The sequence below is a fragment of the Diadema antillarum genome, unplaced genomic scaffold (assembly GCF_040938485.1).
Source record: "Diadema antillarum isolate AM-2024a unplaced genomic scaffold, OU_Dant_1.0 seq00001698_RagTag, whole genome shotgun sequence".
Lineage (NCBI taxonomy): Eukaryota > Metazoa > Echinodermata > Echinoidea > Diadematoida > Diadematidae > Diadema > Diadema antillarum.
The window spans coordinates 4,481-25,593 of NW_027272389.1; the positions used below are offsets into that span (position 1 = coordinate 4,481).

The window sequence follows — 21,113 nt, forward strand, 5'->3', positions numbered from 1 at the left end:
CTGCATCCACTTTGGTTTGGGATGCATTTTCTTGAAGGTTAGCTGCGTTTGTCTTTGTTTATCTCTATTTCTCTCACCCTCTTTGCAAACATACCCCTCTTCTCATTCCATGCACACATAATCAACACTGCAGACATTATGCATTCAAGTGCATAGCATTTCTCTAATTACAAGCGTTTGTACAAGTCATGAGTTTAAATCACAGTACTACTCAATTCATTTTCAAATGTTCCCGAGATAGAGGTGCTACAGTATGTTCCAAATGCACAGGAATTGTACAGCTAATTCACAGGATTTCCACAAAAAATACTCCTACAGTCAAGCAGAACAGTTTCACCTACTCAACTTAAACACCATTAAAAGATAATGTCAGAGGTGACATAAATATGAAGCAAAAGAAAGCAACATTCATGTGTACTTGTATGTCATCTGTACATCCCTGAATATGCTTATAAATATGTTGAACTGGGTCAGAATATGAATGACACTCAAGTCTATGAAACTCAACCACCTCTTGAATTTAAAAAATGGTGAACAGCAGAACACATTCTATGATAATACTGCAAGTAGAATGCAGCAACCAGATACCTTGAATCGACTGAAAGATATCATTATTCACCATTCATTTCTGCTGATTTCCTACATGATCCTTGAAACATACCCATGGCAGGTGACACCACTCATTTATCACCGTCTTCAACATTTTTGGCAACTTGCATTAAACGCTTGCTGTCTGAGCAAGCAACAAAATTGCATACAGAGCAGAAAGAGAAAAACCATGCAACAATCTCCTGAACTCAGTTAACCCTTTAAAGGAACCAATCTTGGATGTTTGACCATAGATGTACAGCGCAAGCAAGGAGCTTAGCTTGATGTACTGTAAGTCAAATCAGAACAATATAATGTGACCACTTAGGCATCATCCCGCATACCAAGAGAGAGAGGCAGCAGGCTTCTGGAAGGAACATCACAAGTAAGTTGCCCTTGTCAGGGCAACTTGCCCTACATGACAATTACTGAATCACTTGCCAGATTCTGCATTTTTGTTTGCCCTACTAGTGCTTACAAGGAGAGGTACATGTATATTCTCACTGGTACCAGAAACACAACGGAAAAATTCAGAACACCAAAGAATGGGTAAAGAGCTCAAATATGAATGATTCATATAGGACCTATGTCAATCGATGTGGGCAAATGCCGCATCTGTAGTGGTGCCAACGCTATCGAAAGCTGTAACATGGAAATGGACCAAGGCCTGTGCACCACCCTACTGTACATGACTTACAAGATATCAAGCTGAATCAAGACATCCTCCAAGATGGCTGACTTACGATAAAAGATGGTAGATTTAAACTTTACAAAAGATGTTTGGGGAAACGAATGCTCTTGAAGGCATAATCAATTTGAAGATGGCTGACACAAGTTCATTTTTTTCTTTTCTTCTCTTTTCCTTGTCTTTCTGGGTTTTTTTTTTGTGGGTTTTTTTTAAAAGCACAGTTACTCACCTGTTGAGTTGGCATAAGGCTGTCTCCTCTCCGTGGGTGTATTGCCCGTTTCGGTACTCTGTCCATATTCCTCAGTGGAGGAAATGGTTTCCTCCTCTGTTTCTACAATTGAGCAAACAAACAAATGAGGCAAATTAATACAACTTGCACCTTGCACCACCTACAAAAAAAGTATGACATGTGGACATTTCACAGTAGAAAAGTTGGAAAGGAAAGAGCTTGCCTAGGATGTGTATATTCTTCCTTCTCTACTGACTTTTCAGTAGCTACAGGGTAACGCCCAAATCTCTGCAGCCCTCAAGGGTTATTGTACAAGCATCACAACCATCTTTGTTCTTATTTTTTTTTAACAATTGGAGGCAAATTTATCGAGCAAATCTGTTATTACACACGTGTAGTAAGAAGCAATTCGAAAATCATTTTCCTTTTTTTTTTTTCATCAGAACAGTCAGGCATTCACAGCAGAGTCTTGAATAAAGAAATATTTTCCATCTTAATTTGCACTGCCGGGCTTCACTGCCCCTGTGGGTCTCTCACACAACTTTCAGGTGATGCTTGACCTTTGCACACACTAGATGATAAAAGCACTCAAACATGAAGTACCACTCTTTTCTCTTCCAGACACGGAGTAAATCAGAGTAAATGTTCATTGCCTTGTTTTATAGGCAGATTAACTGCTGACAGCTCAAAATGGTCTCTTATCGTATCCATGCCCTCAATATGGCATTATGAGTTCTTTCTTCTTCTTTTTTCTCAATATGAAGTTTTCATTTCTCCTCATTTCAGTACATGCATCCTGTACTTGGCTTTGCTTTAGGATCTGTTGGAATGCAGCACAGAACACAACATTTTAACAGTTATTTTATAATTCTGAAGCTGAAGATTGCTGCAATGTCATGTCAACGAATTACAATGGAATTCATATGAAGAGAACGGGACATGAGACAGAAATAATGAAAACTAATGTTGTACAATGTACAATGTAAGTCTTTGCACAATGAAGATGCCACTGATATTTATAACAATGAATATGAAATACAGTATGAATATATTCCACCTTGGTACAGCAGAGGGGAGATGCATTGTACATCATAACTGTAATAATTTAAGATTCATAAATAAGAAAATCTGAAACCTGTTGGCAATCAATTTCTGGCCTGACCATGCAAGTACAACATATCCATCTACCACTACTTGTCCCACCATGAGTAGAAATAAAAAGAGCAAGCATTTACTTGAAAAACAATAGGGAATATGGCATGAACTGCACATGTATCATAGATAATTGAATGAACAGTTACATTTCAGTGCAAAGCGGTTTGTTTGTTTGGGTTTTCTTGTCTTTTTTACAGAAACAGCAATAGAGAATACAATGTATATCAAACTTCAATCAGTAGTAAGAATCCTAGTATTCACATGAGGAAAACATATTATTACATTACTTTATTACATTACCAGGGCCTTATTTTTTATATCATAGACTCTCCTATTAGTAAAAGGGCAAAGCCCTCCCCCCCCCAAAAAAAAAAAAAAACAAACAAACAAACAAAAATAGCAAATGTCAATTGTGATCTTATTCTGATTTTGTTTGCATATTTTTGGTCAATACAGATGTCTTTTTGAGGCAAAAAAAATATTGAGTATTACCAAGCTACATCGCCAATGTGGAAGAAAACAGGATCCAGGAATCCCTTGACCCTCACTCCTACTATCCCTCCCCCACCCCAATGCTCTTGACTCTCTCACTCTACAGACACTATTGGTCAGTTGGCATAAATTATGAAGATGGACAGTTCCACTCAGGATAAATAATTCAGGATGTTGTGTTCGCTCGATTCCCTGAGGCAGTGCTACTCAACTTTGCAAATTACATCGTCCGTCTCTTGCTCAGTCACGCACCGAGTTCCGGTCTCCATATCTTCCCCACTCTATATGTCTTAAAGCAGGCATGGCTCAAAATAATACCTGCCCCCCCCCCCCCCCCCCCCGCCTGCATTGTTTCTCAAAAGACATTACAAATGATCTGTTTAAAGACAGTTTAAATGCTTTAGATATCAACTAATTCAGATTTTGTCAAAAGTCAAAAGTCAAAACTACTTAAGTTATCATAAGGTGAACAATGAATACCTTGCGCTTTGGGCCTCTCCAATGCAATTCTGCTATAGGGCGGTGGTGGAGATTCTGCATAAGAAAAACAAACGACAAATGTGTAATACTGAACAACAACAACAACCCATAGATGACTGAGAGACAGAAAGAGAAAGATAGAAAAAAATACAGCATCACTGAAAGAAGATGTAACGCCAGTCAGCTCAGTGGACTGAATAGATGCGGAGTAAGTAAGTGCGTTAATTGAGGCGAAAGGCCTGGGCTGATAAATACATAAATACGCCGGCGCCATCGTGCTAAATTGGATGCAAGATTCAATAGAGGCCAGCCGGTTGCGCAGGCTGCGATTCAGGAGTGAAGGCGCCGTACCATGGCCGCTCCGCATGCACTGCATGGTCAATGCCCAGTGCGTGCGGGGAGGCTAAATTAATTCGCCCTGCTCTCGTTATATGGGGGGCGCACAATGCCTCGCACAGCCCCGAAGAAGATGGAGAGATGATGATGATAATGGCGATGTGTGCCTCATGTATACCGGTACTATTGTAGTAACAATGTTTATTCCGTGCTTGTTTCATACGGGTTTAACATTATCTTGATGTATCTGAGCCGTGTTTACCTGGTCTGCATAGACGGCTGATATGGTAGGGATTGCAGCACACGGTTCCTGAGGTGTCTTCGTCGCCTTCACGGCTAATTTCGCAGCAAAATGTAAGCCGTTTGAGTTCGCCCCCATGTTTGACTTCTGGCCAGCGAAATAACTGGCAACATAAAACATGAGGAGCAACGGTCCTGCGTCCAAGATCCCCTTTCGAGATGGGGACACAGTTCGTTTGTGTCCCTCCATGGCTATCAACTGCTTCGAGCAAAAGCTCGAGTTGCTTCTCCTTGAGGCGTTTTAGGAAGCTGTTAGCGGCTGATGATCCACTATCGTCACCGTGTGTACAGCCCACACGGCTCCGCAAGAGTCGCCGCACGAGCGTAGTCCGCTTGGACCTGAACATGCGACATGCGCTGCATGCACACGAAGCATAGCCCACAGACTCGGTTGAGAATAAGCATTCCAGCGCCGGAGATGCGGCGGTTTTCCTCCTTGGGTAGCTCGTTGTGGCACTTGCCAAAACGGCGATGGATCACCAACAGGTCCTTCGACTATACCAGCGACAACATAAACGGCCGATAAGGCAGGCGGCGTAGCCTGGTACCGCTCCCCTCAAGCATGTGTACACGATCCTAAATCAAAATACGACGACACAACAAGAAATCCAATTGAATGAAGCTCGAACATGGCACTCCAAATACGCAAACTGCATGTGAGGATGCCCCGAATATTTCAAGTAATATAATCCAAAGGACTATGAACGGAGACCTCCAGTTGCCTATTCCTGTACGTACAACTTCCAGGAGCGGGGCGAGACGCGTCGAAGTAACATAACCACACTGATATAATCCACGCACGATACGTCAATAGCAGCCGTTCGCAGCGTATGTTTTTTTGCGACGAATGGATCGCCTGCCGTATCACTGCAGCTCGGTTGTCAGCATAGCATGCTTCTAGCTGGGGCTGGCTCCGTACAGCTTCGGGTCGATCGCTCGCGATTCGCACGATCTACGCTAGGGTAGCTCGCCTGTACGCGAAACACACACAAAATTTACTACTCCTCTGACCACACGATTACTTCCACGCTGATTGGTTGACTCGGGTCATGTGGATGTCTAGACATTTTGGCGCGGCTCGAGTCTGAAATGATTGTTGAGCAAATAACTCGGCGCTATGCTATCGATGGCGTTTCCTCCCTCCGAAGCAAGCAAGGCGCATGCCTAATTACATCGACTAAACCGTCCCATGAGCTGTTCCCAAAGTAAAAAATCAATGATTTGGCAAATGTTAGTATAAAACAGATATGGTTATCATGCTTGATGGTATACAGGGTCTTTTCTGCATGTTAGGGGGCTCAAAAACGTGACGTTTGACCACGTTTCTCTCAACAGAATGCATTGTGTTATGGAGGGGGAGCAGCAGTTCCGGTGTCGCTTATCTTCTCTCTCGTGATTGGCGAAGATAGATCATCGTCGGAAACCCAACCTACGCTTTATAACTATCAAATTACCCGTAAATGACTCTGAGCCGCTTTATGCAAGGCGACATCTAGGCAGCGGGCACAGTGCGATTCGTAATGGTCCACTAGGCTGAGGTTCGGGCGCCTGCCTCGGCTGGTTCGGCCGATGTTGCGGAGGAAAAAACGCTAGTAAACAATGGTACTCGTACATGCGGAACACATGAGTTGCCGATGTAGGACCCCCGAATGAATGTTGCTTTGCTTTGCAGGCGGGCGACCCGCCGGCTATATATCAATCGCCGAAAAAAAAAAGTCACTTCGTACTTGGTGTTATTTTGCGCGCTATTTCCCGACGAAACATCACAGTGACATACTAGCTATAATACGTCTCGTGTTTGCGTAAAGTTTTTCGTGTCGGAGACTAGATAGGAAGCTCTCTGGCGGCGTGGAAGGTTAGCCTAGCTGTCGTCACCGCCAGGTATGCGATATAGTTCGCACGCACCTCCAATCAGCTGATTGGCGTTCGAACACCTTTTCTTGGAAATCGATGTGAATGAGCTTGCCGCCGCGGCGTAGCAACAGCATGAATGAAACGGAATGTTTACTACTGCATGTGAGGCAGGCTTGCACGTGCTTTCTCGAGACGATTGTATTACATTCGCGCGCGCGTCCATACGCTCCTACTTGAACAGCAAGCCATTCAAACAGGGAATTTTATAGCGTGGCTAGTAGGTAGGAGTAAAAATGAAACCACATCAGCTTTTTATCGTTTTCACTTATTATTTCTCCAAAATTGTAACTTTCAAGACACTCACACTATATCACTGACAGATGAACACCAACAAGTCCTTTCCTTTGTTTTGTCAACAAATATATTACCGTGGGATTTGCGATCAAGTGTCACTCAGCAGTAGCCTAGTGGTGAGAAGTCAATGTTTTGATACAGGACTGTAGTTGTTGGGTGTTTTTTTTTTTTTTTTTTTTTTTTTGCCTACGCCTTAGACGTCAAATCGTTCTAAACAGCACAGTTCTTTCAACAAGGATTGAGAAGCCCATTACTTTTTTTTCTTCTCTTCCTCCTACCTGTTCCATTCTACATAATTCTCCCTAAGTTTTACTATCTAATACTTCCCTTGCCTTGATTTCATTCGAATCTAAAATTTTCTGTCTCCATGCTGCGTTGTGATAAGAGGGTCTAGGTCCTACAATCCTCATTTGTTATCAAGCAGGCCGATATAGCGACTGTAAGCAGGCATTGGCATGAGAAGAGAGATGTTTCTGATATTAATGAGCGCTAAAATTAACCAGTTGGAAAACTCGTAGGATTCTGGTGTGGTGTAGGGGCAAAAACGAGAGAGCTGCCTTTTTTATGAAGGTCGATTATGTATAATCATATCGTTTCATCCTGCCACCACTTGTTTGTGATACATCCTCTCAGTTTTGAATATCTCTCCTTCTCTCCCTCACACACACACACACACACACACACACACACACACACACACACACACACACACACACACATCTCTCTTCTTCTTTTTTTCGGTGAGGGTTTCTTTTTTTTTGGGGGGGGGTCTTTTTTATGTCGACCCGACGGGATGATCATTATGAAAATAAAACTCTTATCTTTCTCTTTAGATAAGAAATGAATTTGTTACTTGGTTCGGTTGATCTATACTATAGGAGGGGCTTCAGGTTTCCAACGTTTTTCGATGATTTTTTTTTTTTACATAATCAGAATTCTCTCAGGAAATATGAAAGAGCAATTATTCTAAGAAGAATTCAAAGTTTATTTCATTAAAATTGGTTATGAAATGGCTGAAATATCAAAAATAAAGTGATCCCAATAACGGGTGGGACCCACATTTTATAGGATTGTTTTGTTTTACTTTGTCACTGGATACCTCAGCCATTTCAAAACCGATTTTCGTCAAATAAACTTTGAATTCCTTAGAATTGCATGCTCGTTAACATTTCATGGAGTGGTTTCCAAGTATCTCACAAAAAGTTATATGCTGAATCCTCATCTCAACCAATATATCCTATAGAGAGAATTTTGTTGGAAAAAAAATGCGTCCGCAGAAACTTTGTTTCAATGGACGTTACCAACCATGGTCATTTTTTTTTTTCAACAAGATTGCAAAGAGTGTACATAAAACTGTCAAAATTTGAACAGACTTACTCAACAAGATGATGAAGATGCACTTTACTAAAATAACCAATAGTTGAACGGTCTGTCAAGCAACACAAAGTGAAAGTGTAAGTCCTATATAGTTCTATACTACTATAGCTAATCCTCGATTGGAACGATGAATTTGAGGAAATGATTATATAGTTATGCAGATTGAGAGTATCTTGTTGAAAGAAAAATCCGTTGCGTGTAAACTGTAAGGGAATAGAAAAATGACCCAAGTGATAATCCATCATTTTTCAATGGATGTAGCGCCTTTTGTTTGCAAGCTCTTCTGTAATGCCTAACAAATATAATGATTCATCAATTTTTGTGTGATGACCCTGATAAGTACCCAGAGTACGCAGAGTTTCACCTGTGGTATTTAGAATGATTAAAAAAAAATTGTGTGAAAGTATACAGCATATATAATTCTCAGGCGTGATTCTCTTTAATTTTTCCTTTGTTTTTTCAATCATGACTCTCGGTTCATTATTTTTCTCTCACTCTCGTTCTCTCTCGCTTTCTTTATTATTTTCTTTCCTGCATGCCTAAACTCCCGGAACTCCATTTCGAACACATCACTGAAAATTTATACCCCTCTTTCTATGTCTATATTTTATGTCATTGGGATAATTTATGAGTTTATATTTTGCCCACTAGTAGTCAAGGTTTGATATATTGGTGTTGAAATCATAAGGGATTAGTCTAAAATTGAGAACACAAAACTCATCTCTATCTCTATCTATAGTTTTAGACTGCAGGGGCAATTACCAAAAAAAAAAATCGTAGATGAAATAGCAATCGTCATTAACACATTCTTCGATTGGAAATCAATCTATGAGATTGTAGTGAGGGACAAATCCAAAATTACACTTAGAAAATAGATTGATTTTAAATCTATCAGATTGAGATTTTCAATCTAATTATGAATTTGTCCCTCATCTAAATCTATAAGGAATTTCGAGAGTACGTGGGAAAGCTATCTCTATTAGTATTCATCACATCATCTCTATTTTTTTTTAATTCGATCTCCTTTTTGTTTTCATGGTCATGTGGCTTTCAATCTTTTAGAGAAAAATAAAAAGAGAAATTGAACGATTTCTCTTTTCATCAGAGACTTGAATACCGTTAGGGTCGTTTGTTATCAAGGTATAGGTTCCGTTTCCTACTCGTGGTTCTCGAGCCCAATGAAGGTGCAGTCATAGAACTTTGTGTGTAGAGTTCTGTGGGTACAATGGCACGCGCGAAGACTAGTGAAAGTTTACCACATGAGGGAGATATTCATGCCAAATACGCAAGACGCCACGGCGCGCCGTCTCTCACGATCTTGCGAACTTGTACGGGTTTCCATGATACACCCTTATTGTAATACCTTGTACTTTCATCCTCACATCGCAATAAGTATTTTCTCCTTTTTTTCAAGTTTTGTAGGCATTTCACTTAAACAGGTCATAATTATGTGTCCGTCTTTAACATGAAGTACAGGATGAAAGAAAGAAAAGTTATTTATCTTTAAAGGTCCTGTTTACCTTTGGGAGTAGTGATTTAAAAAATGTTAAAAGTATCTCATTTGATCCAGTGCTGCATATTATGTGTGGGTAGGTTGTATCACAAAACATCCTACCATATATAATTTTCGCAGTAAAGCCTGGAATATAAGGAGATATCACTATTTTTCTCAATAAACCAGACTGTAGACGGTTAAGTCTGGAAACATTTTTATGATAACTATTGTTCACTTGTTGTATCTTTAATAGTACTTGACATCGATTATGATATAATATATGGTTCAATTTTTTACATTGGTTGTTTCTATCCCTAACTTACATTTTGGAACTATTTTGAAGCACTAATGCTGGATTTTTGTTTCAGCTGTACATGGTAAATTATGCTTTTAAATTTTATGGAAATTGTGTTTTCCCAATGATAGCTTGACTGCATCCAGTTTTTAAGGAAGCGCCAAAATATTATGTCTCGGGAAGGCAATGTTTGTTACTCCAATGGAATATTGATTGTATCTGCATACAATCTTAATTTCACTTTCAGTTCCGATTTGTTGTTTGATTTTGTACAACTTCTTTTTTTCTTGTCAAGAATACAATGTACAAACGAGAATACAATAACAAGGGGAAATTTGTAGATAAGATTTTCGAAGGAAAATCAAGTCTTCCAAACAAATTCAATATGTAAGAAATGGTTGATATTTAAATTACAGTAAATATATCTTCTCTGGCATGTCCCACGTTGCAGGGGGCAATCATAATAAACGTGTGTAATGATGTTTGATGATATAACATCGCCTTCTTGTGGTAAAACGACCAATAACTGTTCTCAATGAGAGTAAGAAAAGGTATAGTGCATGACTGTGCAGGGGGTGGAGGTGGGGGCCGAATAACGAATCACAAATTTGTTCACAATTTGTGAAAACACTTCCGACAAAAACTCATTTGTGTCAACCACTAATCACAACCATTATCAGCTTTTATTATTTTTTTTTACTATTTATTATTATCTTCAATGCAACTGATAATTTTTTTAAAGTTTTTTTTAAATATTTGAAGGTCCTGTTCACCAATGGGAGTAGCAGTTTAAAAAGTGTTTGAGATATCACATTAATATTTTGATGCATGTATATAGGTCAGTTACATCACAAAACATCCTACCTTATAAACATTTTGCAATAAAGCTTAAAATATACGGAGACATCACTCTTTTTCTCAATAAACTATATAACTGTATACGGTTTAGTCTAGAAACATTTTTATAGTAACTATTGTTCACATTTGTACATTATTTTAACGATACTTAACATTGATAATACTGATTCAAATTTTTACATTGGTTGTTTCTATCCCTAACTCACATCTTAGAACTATTTTAGACAACTTAAGCTGGGTTTTTTTTCATCTGCAAATGGTAAATAATGCCTTTAAGTATTATTGACTCAGTCATACATCCTCCTTCTTCAGCTCGGGCGTTCGAGTTCATATGCATTTATAAATCATTTTTGTACCTGCATGTCTGTGACAATAGTGATCACGTGTAAACTATCATGGAGAATTCAATCACTTGGATAGCTATTTTAGTAGAAAATAGTCGTAATCTATATGGCTATCAACGAGTTCACCATCATGATCAAAATAATTTGAAACGTGCCACAGTTTTCATTACCTGCTCGATGCAATCGTCGTGAATATTGATGAAAATTGATATTCTCATCGTTGCATATAGTCAACGCGTAGAGGAAAAAAGTAGACGCAAGACGGGTGATAGAAGTTGTAACCTATGGTTCGTTGTTGACCTCTTCAAGAGATTCAACCGGTATTATGTTCATTGTATCGTTATAATTTTAGTAATGACACATTATTGTATACTGCCAGGACTATCATGTACGTGTGGAATGGATTTTAGGACTGCCTGGACCATAGATCATCCCAGACCCTTCCCCTGACCCTAACCCAATCCTAACACTAAACCTAGAGCTATATTACGTATTGGTATCATTTTTACATCATTATCTTATAGAATGATGCTGCTGCTGCCGACGACGATGATATATTGATGATGATGAAGATGATGATTACGATGATGATGAATTCAAAGAGAGTGTACTGTTTACAATAACAAGAGTGACTGAGTGACGAAACGAATGACGTAACCCAGAAGCTTGTTGACGTATACTATCTGGAGGCGATCAATTATGGTTCATGAAATGATTTTGTGGTCAAATGTTTTTATTCTTACATTGTTGTGCATATCAATAAATACAGTGATATTATCATTAAAACAAACTTTGCTGTGAAAACTGACTGAAAAGGAAAGTCCCCGGTGAATAACATTTATTAATTGTAAGTTAGATGTATTGAGTAGCCCACATTCCTATACAAGCTTGTCTTTTACGTGGGTCCCTCTTTTTCCATTAACGCTATCATTTTGAACAATATAAGTACCATTAATATATGCATATTCTTTGTTGTTGTTGTTGCTGTTGTTGTATGTTTTGTTTTCTTTGAATAAATGTATCGACAACAAAAATGTGTTACTGGAAAAAGGTACATTGAATTGAATTGAACTGAATGCCTACAGAGTCACATTGCTGATATACACATTAATGTCTGAGCTTTCCCAGATGACGGTGTCATTCTGCAGTCCCATGTATTGAGATTTGTGGAGTGTACGGCTGACTCGATGCCTGGTATAAATATATTTTAATCGGGACGCAATCGGGACTGCACTTCTCTACATGTAGGCCCTATATATTATTATGGGGACAAAGGACACACCCCATATCATAGTCGTCCCGATGAGAGCGCCGTTGGGATTACTAAACAGTATACCAAGCTTCACTGTCACGTGACCATTCATATTTGACTACTAACGAAAGATGTATAGACCTATACTCTATGTGTGGCGTTTAACCTGTAGGAATTTGCTCCCCTCCCCCGTCCTCTCGTCTAAAAAAAAAAGGTGGGGGGCGCTGAGTGGTCCTAACTTCGTGTTGTCACTCCTTGCCAATCAGTGCCAATCCATGACCATAGAGTTGGCTTCGATTTAAATAGGGTCAAAACATAAACAAACAGAATGATAGATGTTTCATTGAACTCAGACGACAGAGGAGTAACGTATTATGAAAGTTTTCACAAAGTTTTTATGAAACAGTAACATCAATTGCAATGACATCAATAGCCAATGCCAATAAAGAGAAAATAAAGTATCATCTCACAATTCTGTGGTTGGTTTGTGCACAAAAATGCATAACAATCATGGTTTTGTTCATTTATCTTTAAAACCCCTCAAGAACACGGCAACTAGGATTTCGTGATAATTATTAGAGCGAGTCGATAGGACCGTTTACATTTTGGCTTACTTTTGAGTTAACGTATACGAACTCGTACATATTGTACCACATTATTTGATGTTCATCCTGCTGTGACTCAAAATAGATAATCGTTATATAAACTGTGCCGTTGTTTTTTTATGTCAAATTTCTGGCACATCTTTACGTTGAGTCCCAGTCATATCCCTTGTTTGTTTTGCGGTGGTTTTTTTCTGTAATGCATTTGATTACACAAGCTACTGTTACTGCTCTTTCTGTTTATGCATGATTCCACCGCGCCCTATCGGTGCCCTGATTCCTTTTTTTTTTCGTCCTAAATTCTAGGCCACTTCATTTCGACGCGCGTAGTTTGTAGTGCCTGCACTTGAAATTGTCAAACGTCCTCTTTCCCTGCTCTTTACATTCCCTACCTCCCCCATTTTCACCTATCTTCCTCTTTCTCTGTATTTTTTCCCGCTCTCTCTTTCATTCCCCTTAATTCAAGTCCGCACTTATCGAGGGAACGGATAGAAAGCCGACTCGTTTGTCTAAGATTATCAGGATTTGAGCGACGCGAACTCTCCATTTCTGGATCGTAGTTTATCTCTCGACACGTAAACATTTCGTCTGCATTTAAGTGCGTCGCAGAATTGCGTTTTCCCGAAGAACAGCAAGCCTGTTTCGCGGATAAATGTCTGTTATAGAATGTAATCTATCCGATTTGCCTGCATGTTCTCTTAACAGAGCTCATGAGAACAATACTTGTCGTCGTTCACCTGACGAAATGAACTGAATAATGCTCTTTATATCGATTTGCCAAGATATGTTATAAACAGGATAACGAATATTCTATTCAACCCTGTTGCCAGACAATACGTGTATGAATGCATTCGAAACCATTACGTATATTCTCCATGACAACCGTCATTGTCTTACGTCATCTATGACGCCACTACAAACCACTTACATCAATATACCACTTACTTATCAAGACAGCGTGAAGAAATTGCCTTATTATACTTCTCTCCCCTTCTTTATACAGATGCGTTTGATGAAGGAAAATGTTTAGTTGTCCTAAAAATAATGTTATGCAGGATGTGATTTTCAGAATTCAGGACAATTTGTAGATTATGAAAACCCTTAATTACAGCTTTTTCCCCTCATAAGTACACTGCAGACGTTTTGGCACTATCACAACATTTTTGTTTACACTTTAGCCTACACTGTATTTTGACTTTTTAGATAATCATCATGTTTTTTGTTGTTGTTCTTTAATTTCTGACGTTAAAGTTATCCCATGCCATAAATAAAAAGAAAAATCAAGATAACGCAAGCAAACAAACGATATTCTACCTGACGCAGATGGCATTTAGAACAAGAGGACTATGAGGCGGCATTGGATTTGTTTTCTTTTAGTTTGGTATTATACTGTGTATGGACATCGAATATAAATGTAGAATTCTTTCACCTATACGCTGTTCCGTAGATCAGTCCGAAGGAAAATGGAAACTTAGTAACATTTTAGAAACGACAGTGCATGAGGGCTTTATCCCTGACATTTTTATGCCTCAAGGTATCTTATTTCCGTCAATTTAGTTATAGCAAAGTCTGGATTGTGACCATGATCATGAGTATAGCATGTCCAGTGTGATGTGGTTGTCATATTAAGAGTTGTCATATTATTGACCAACGTTAAGGCTGATTTTTTAATCCACTAATGCTTTGCCGATTGATGAGTATTATAGGGGCTGCTGTAGTTGAACTCCTATTGACCCTGGAGTAGATACGTCATCATAAAAGGAGTCATCGAAAAGTACTGGTATTCTGTCTCTGCCTCCGCTGAATGGCTGTACCCTGGCATGCAGAATAACGCTTCATATACCCTAGCCCTGTCTCCTATGAATGTGAAGGAATAAGACGCCGTTATGTAGATCTTATCCTCATGAAACTAAGAAAAGAAAAAAAAAAGGATTGTCAGGGGGCGATGAACTTCGCCATGGTTCCGCTCAATCCTGGTGAATACCAGCTGATGAAAAGAAAAAAAAAACGCGTCAAAGTCAACTGAACAATGTTACGGGACTCCTTTCCAAGTTACAATAGCTTGTGGGTAATACTTGAGATCACGGGAAGAGAGATAGAGAAGAAGAGGGAGAGAGAAAGAGAGGGAGGATGGGGTATCTGGGGGTGAATATTCAATGGAAATAACCATTGTTGTGTTGTGAGCACAGGTCGTCAACAGCACGACGAGTCATTGTATGAAATGGCTCGCAATAGGGGAAAAAGGAAAAAGCGTATAACAGTGGTAAAAATCGCCCCGTCTACGTAAATACAATTTTTCAAACATTTTCTTGAACAGTCCTATCCACTATGATACCTGAGACCAAGGTCTCTGATTTCATGTAAATGTGACCAAAAATAGGGTTGAAAATAAAAGAGAATGTATAAAAACAGTGGAAACATGACGCATTGTTGTAGCAGGATATATATATTTTTTGTGTGTATTTCTGGATTTTACTGATCAGAACAAAACGTAGTCTTTGGAATAAGTCACATGGCTTCTTTCGACGTCACAAAAACACACATTATTGACAGTAAAATATAAGACCTCTGATCCACTTTTTCTACAAAAAAAAAAAGAATGGATCAGTTCGATATAATCATGCTCAATATTCCTGTAGACAGAAATGTTAAAATTAAACATTCCGCAAACTGTGTATTAGCATGACAATATTTTGTTCATCGATCTGTTGATATTGGCAGCATAATACAGCCTTCCAGACGATTTTCATAATTTCACATCACGTAGTACATAAATCGACAGCTCCATGTATAGATTTGTAGATTTTATTGTGGTCTTTGAGCAGAGAAACAATACTCTGAAAAATCTTAAACAAATTACACTGAACAGTGTTGATGACATAGGAGCCTCACATATTTCAGAAATGTAGCAGTGTAATTCCATTACAATACCACTTGCTTAACAAGTTCACCTGTGTAGAATGCATGCATGCCATCTTCTTTTGTTCTGCTTCCTTGAACCCCAACTCATGCATTCTTATGGTGAGGCTGCCATGTCATTATCCTTGTTCTTTGCAATTTGTTGTAAATTTTGAAAACATTCTTATTCGTCAACCCAATCACTATAAATTCTGAAACTCTGTATCGGTTACAGTTGTTCAAATGTTAAAGTCTTTAAATCATCCGGAGGTATTCTTTAAGCATTTTTTATCCATTTTGTTTCACACACACACACACACACACACACACACACACACACACACAATGTAATTTATCATTGGTCTTCAAATTCAGATCCACTTAAAATTATGGTATGCTGTGTGTATATGTCTTCAACAGTATTCTATAGCTTCGATGAAGCCATTGATATAAAAAGAAATCAATTAAGTGACAAAGGACTTTTTCTGTAAAAATTTTAATAACAATTTGAAGTGCATTCTGAAAGACTTACTCAGTATACAACTGAACAGGGAAACCAGTGGCATATCGTAATTTTGATTTGATTATAACTTTTAAGATAGACATATTCTGTGTAAAACATCCTCTGCAGTGTTTGTTTGTTTGGTTCGTTTGTTTGTTTGTCTGTTTCATTTTCCATCTGACAAGATGGCTGGATAGCCACATTATTCAGCTGCACTAGCTGGTCTTCCATGGGGTCCAGGTGGATGTGAGGCAGGACCATTAACCCTCACCGGGTTTTATACGCATCCTGCTCTTTACGACGAATGAATAATATAGGATATTTTACGTGCATGAGTTGTGACCATCTCACACACGGGACCTCCATTTTATGTCCTATCGGAGGGACAGAGTGTTTTGCCTCTTACTAGAGGGGACGGTATGTTTACACCCACAGAACTCTACATGTAGAGTTTTGTGATTACACCATGGATCTACTAGCTCCATCATGTCCATGATGACACACAACATTGCTCAGCTCGGGAATCGAACCCGGATCCTTGGGATGTGGAGACAGACGCGCTACCGAATGAGCAAATCACCGTCCTTGTGTTGAGTGTTTTTCATGCGTTTGAATATCAACATACAATTCAGTCAGCAAAGCTCTACAATGAGCCACCAAATTACTTTATACAGTATCTGTAAGAAGTTTAAAAAAAATATCTGCTGCGACATACAATGCCGTGCATTTTCTGTATTCTCTCTCAATGTGCACCCTTTTAGAAATCCAGAACAAAAGAGAAATGCATGATTCACATCACGCGTGAAGAGGGGATTATGGTTTGTATTTCTACCTTTGTACGATAATAATAGATCATTCAGGCATGTGATGAATATTTGCCAACGAACCACATAACTTGAATCTTATCTCGACTGCGAGATTGTGCAGCACTGCTATTATTTTGTTAACACGAGTCTGAATCAATCACCCAAAATATCTCGACAGGGATATCACCCTTTCCGCTCATTAACATTCTCATACACATTTTGTTAATATTGTTTTTAATAAAGGGATGCGACATGTATTATCAGTACATGTTACAATGTAAATACCATGGATCTATACTGTTGTAGCTCCATGAATGTACTACTATGCTACCAAACAATATGCATGCTGGCTTTTGAGGGGTTTTAGTAATTACTCCTTAGTTGATATAAGAAAAAAATATATCGGCAAGAAAATAAAAATATTGTTTTATATTGCTGTCTTGTGTATTTTCTGAGGGTCCCATATCGTACAAGCTCTGCTTCTTAGTGGGACCCTCCACTTCCATCCTCATCCTTAGTTGACTTGTATTATACGCTTTATGTATATATCAACAAAGACATAATTGCGTTTTTTTTCATCTGCTTCTCATTTTCATATGTACTTTGTCAAATCACATTCTGCAATTATTACAAATATCCTGTACATATGCAATGTATATAATTTCTTTGTTTATTTGATGGAAGTGAAAATAAATTTGAATCTTGAATCTTAAATCTTGAAAGAAAAATGATGATAATAAAGTTGATAAAATCAGGAAGTAATGTCATGTTCGTATGAGAAACAATCTCATTAATGATTAAATGGTGCGAAACTGAGAGAGGATAGACAAAATGTACGTCTTTCTCCTATTTACTTTTCTCTCTCTCTCTTTCTTTTTCTCTCCAGTTCTCTTTCTCAACAAGTAAAATATATACACATAAACATGACATAAATGTATATGTGTGTGTGATACATAATATCATATGAACACACACATACATGGATATGTGTATGTATGTTTGTTGCACGTGATAGACAGATAGACAGACAGACAGACAGGTAGATAGATATAGATAAAATTTGTGCATATATTTGTGTATTTTGAAATATGCACACTATATACGTCCCACTTTCTTGATTCTGCTCTATGAAATCAACCATTCTGACGGATTATCAACACTTATTCTGAAATTACATTAATTTCCAAATATCAACGGATTGATGGGACCAATTCAGACAGGTTCGAACATTGCCCTCTCCTCGATCATTGATATTCATAATGTTCGGTATACGCGTATTCAATTGTAATGTATTCATTCTTAATGTGTTTTTATGCATTTTGATTAAAGATCTAAGGGAGTGAAGGGAAATAAAGAAAAAACGGAATAAGAAAGTACCAGGGTCCAAGGACTTAGCAGGTAAACACACATGCGTGCACATCAATATACAATATCATGCGTTATTGATAGATAAATAGATTAGATGTTATGTACTAATACGCATAAATAACAGAAATATAGATATAAATATAAATACAAATATAAATATGAATATAAACAGTGAGATAAAGATATACGACAAGAACTACGTGTACTGTTCTATGCTGTAAGCTACCTTGATAGACAATGGCTAGGCTATGCTTCGCCGGACAAGTTCATCGGCCCACAGGATACGTGATGGCACAGTCGTGATGATTGCGTTATTTTGATGATAAACAGTTCAGGATCATTCCAGACACAGCTTCATAATATCATAAAAATGTGCTTTGCAGTGGGCGCATTGTACTCGTCATGTTGCGTAAAACATGATAACAATAAGCATTCGTGATTCAACGATCCCCTATATTTATTACCCACATGCATATTTCCTTCCAATATGTCAATCGGAATACATGACAAACCTATAGCAACGTAATCGATGCAAAGTTACGGGTACAAAAGTTCTTTTGCGAGTCCTCTCGCTTTTATATAATACATTTTCATCTGCGGTCACATGGAGGAGGGGGGGGGGGGGTGGGAGGTAAAAGCGCCACCTAGTCTAGAAGTAAGAAATAAAGCTCCTTCTCATCAGTTCTTATGTACATTCATCGATGCTTACCAATAACAAAGGGAAGGACATTAACAACTCAGTGTCTGAATACAGTAGGGGATATGTAAATATGTATATAGATTATATATATATATATATATATATATATATATATAATATGTAATGTGTGTGTGTGTATGTGTGTGTGTGTGGGTGTGTATGTGTATGTGTTTGTGTATGCTTTGTGTGCGTGTGTCCAAATATCTCTATCTGAGTTTCTTTATTCATTATTTGATTCAGTAATTCAAATTTGTCATTCAATATTATCTATTCATGTAGGCCTAAATCTTTGAAACTACTCGGACTTAACTCGTAGAAGGGAAGGGAACTTATCATTCATCCCCTTCTCTCTCCCTTTCTCTCTCCCTCTCTTTCTCTCTCTCTCTCTCTCTCTCTCTCTCTCGTGTGTGTGTGTGTGTCTCTCTCTCTCTCTTTATATATGTATATATAGGTATGTATATATATACATATATATTAATGCATATATTTATTTATTCATTTATCTATCTATCTATCTATCTATTTATCTATCTATCTTTGTATGTTTTCACAAAGTCCTAGTGATAATGATCAAGGTATCATACGTATTAGGTCTAGGTCCTTAGGTATAAATATGCCTAATTAAATATTATGAAAGACCTCTTTGCAGCATAAGAAGAGAATGAACATTTTCAAACCTTTGGGTTGAATTTCAATTCCAGCCCCTCTCTGCTCCTCCTGACCCCTATCCTGCCCCTCACCACGTACTAATCGCTATAAGGACCATGCTATTACCATGTAGCTCCATGCTATTTCTAACGAACAGTATGTAAGCACGACAATGATAATTGTGTACTTAATCCACGTCGTGTTTGCACATTCAGCGCTAATAACCCCTCCCCAGTGTGATTCCACGGCCATTTACCCGCCAGTTAATCGAAGTTTAGCACCGCTGTGATTTTATCGTCACCACGCGCACGTAGGTCCTTCTCAAGGTACCTGTAGCTCTCCGCAAATCAGTATTACACTTAATCTGTTAACGTCATTCCGATATTGTACAGTCTCGACTGATCTGGTGATCTTGTAGTTATAGAAAACATACTTCAAAGCTCATAGTCACTCTAGTGTATTGGGGCGATGATGTTGTGTGATTTGATTTATGAACATTTCCTTCCAGCAGTCAGTTATGAAATGCAGGGAAACGTTGTAATTTGTCGTTTAATACCAATCCATTGATGGTACTACTTGAATACACAGAGTTTATTCCACACATTTTTATAAGCAATGTTGTCATGTTACAACATGTTCGCCCTCTTTCGCAGCGTAGATAATCATCAAAGGTTTGCTTATAATAATTATAATCAATAATTATGACTAATTATAGAATTTAGGTGGATTACAATGTTATCACTAAAATTAACGATAACGACAATTAAGAAAGAGTAGAAATCGCAATAAGAGTGATAGTGATAGTAACAGTAGTAGTAATTGTAAAAGCAATAATAATAGAAAATACTGATAATGTTGATAGTAATATTAAGACTAATAATAATGCTGTTGTTACTATCTATAGGAGTAACAAGAACCACGGTAAGGATGGTGATGATGATAGTAATTATCTAGGGTTATATGGCGCAAACTCCACTTACCTAAAGCCATTATTTACCAGCAAAAACCGAGATCTAGTGCTTCAAAATAGTTCTACAATATGAGTGAGGGATAGAAACAACCTGTGTAAAAAAGCTGATCAGTATAATCAATGTTAAGTATTGTTAAATAAATAGAAAAACTAGAACAATAGTTATAATAACATTATTTCTTGACTAAACCGTCTACAGTTATGGTTTAGTGAGAAAATAATGGTATTTCCTTATATTTCAGGCTTTATTGCAATTTTTTATATGTTAGGATGCTTTGTGATACAACGGACCTATATGCATTAAATGTGATAACTCTTTTGAATCACTGCTCCCAATGGTAAACAGTATTTTTTTATGGTTCACATTATGTATATTCAACAATACTTAACATTGATTATACTGATTAACTTTTTTACTCTGGTTGTTTCTATCCCTAACTCACATATTAGAACTATTCTGAAGCAGTAAAGCTGGGTTTTTGTCTCATCTGCAAATGGTAAACAATGCCTTTAACGTGGTCA

General features: G+C 38.0%; 1 protein-coding gene across 1 annotated transcript; it reads right to left on the bottom strand.

Moving 5' to 3' along the window:
• Positions 1-917: 917 nt before the first annotated feature.
• On the bottom strand, positions 918-5,146 carry LOC139711740 (mothers against decapentaplegic homolog 6-like). The gene is made up of 3 exons (XM_071623597.1): positions 4,231-5,146; positions 3,633-3,686; positions 918-1,607 (listed from the first exon to the last, which is right to left on the bottom strand). Exons 1-3 carry the CDS (start codon positions 4,613-4,615, stop codon positions 1,498-1,500), a joined length of 549 nt encoding a protein of 182 aa, XP_071479698.1. The 5' UTR covers positions 4,616-5,146; the 3' UTR covers positions 918-1,497.
• Between the last annotated feature and the right edge of the window lie 15,967 nt (positions 5,147-21,113).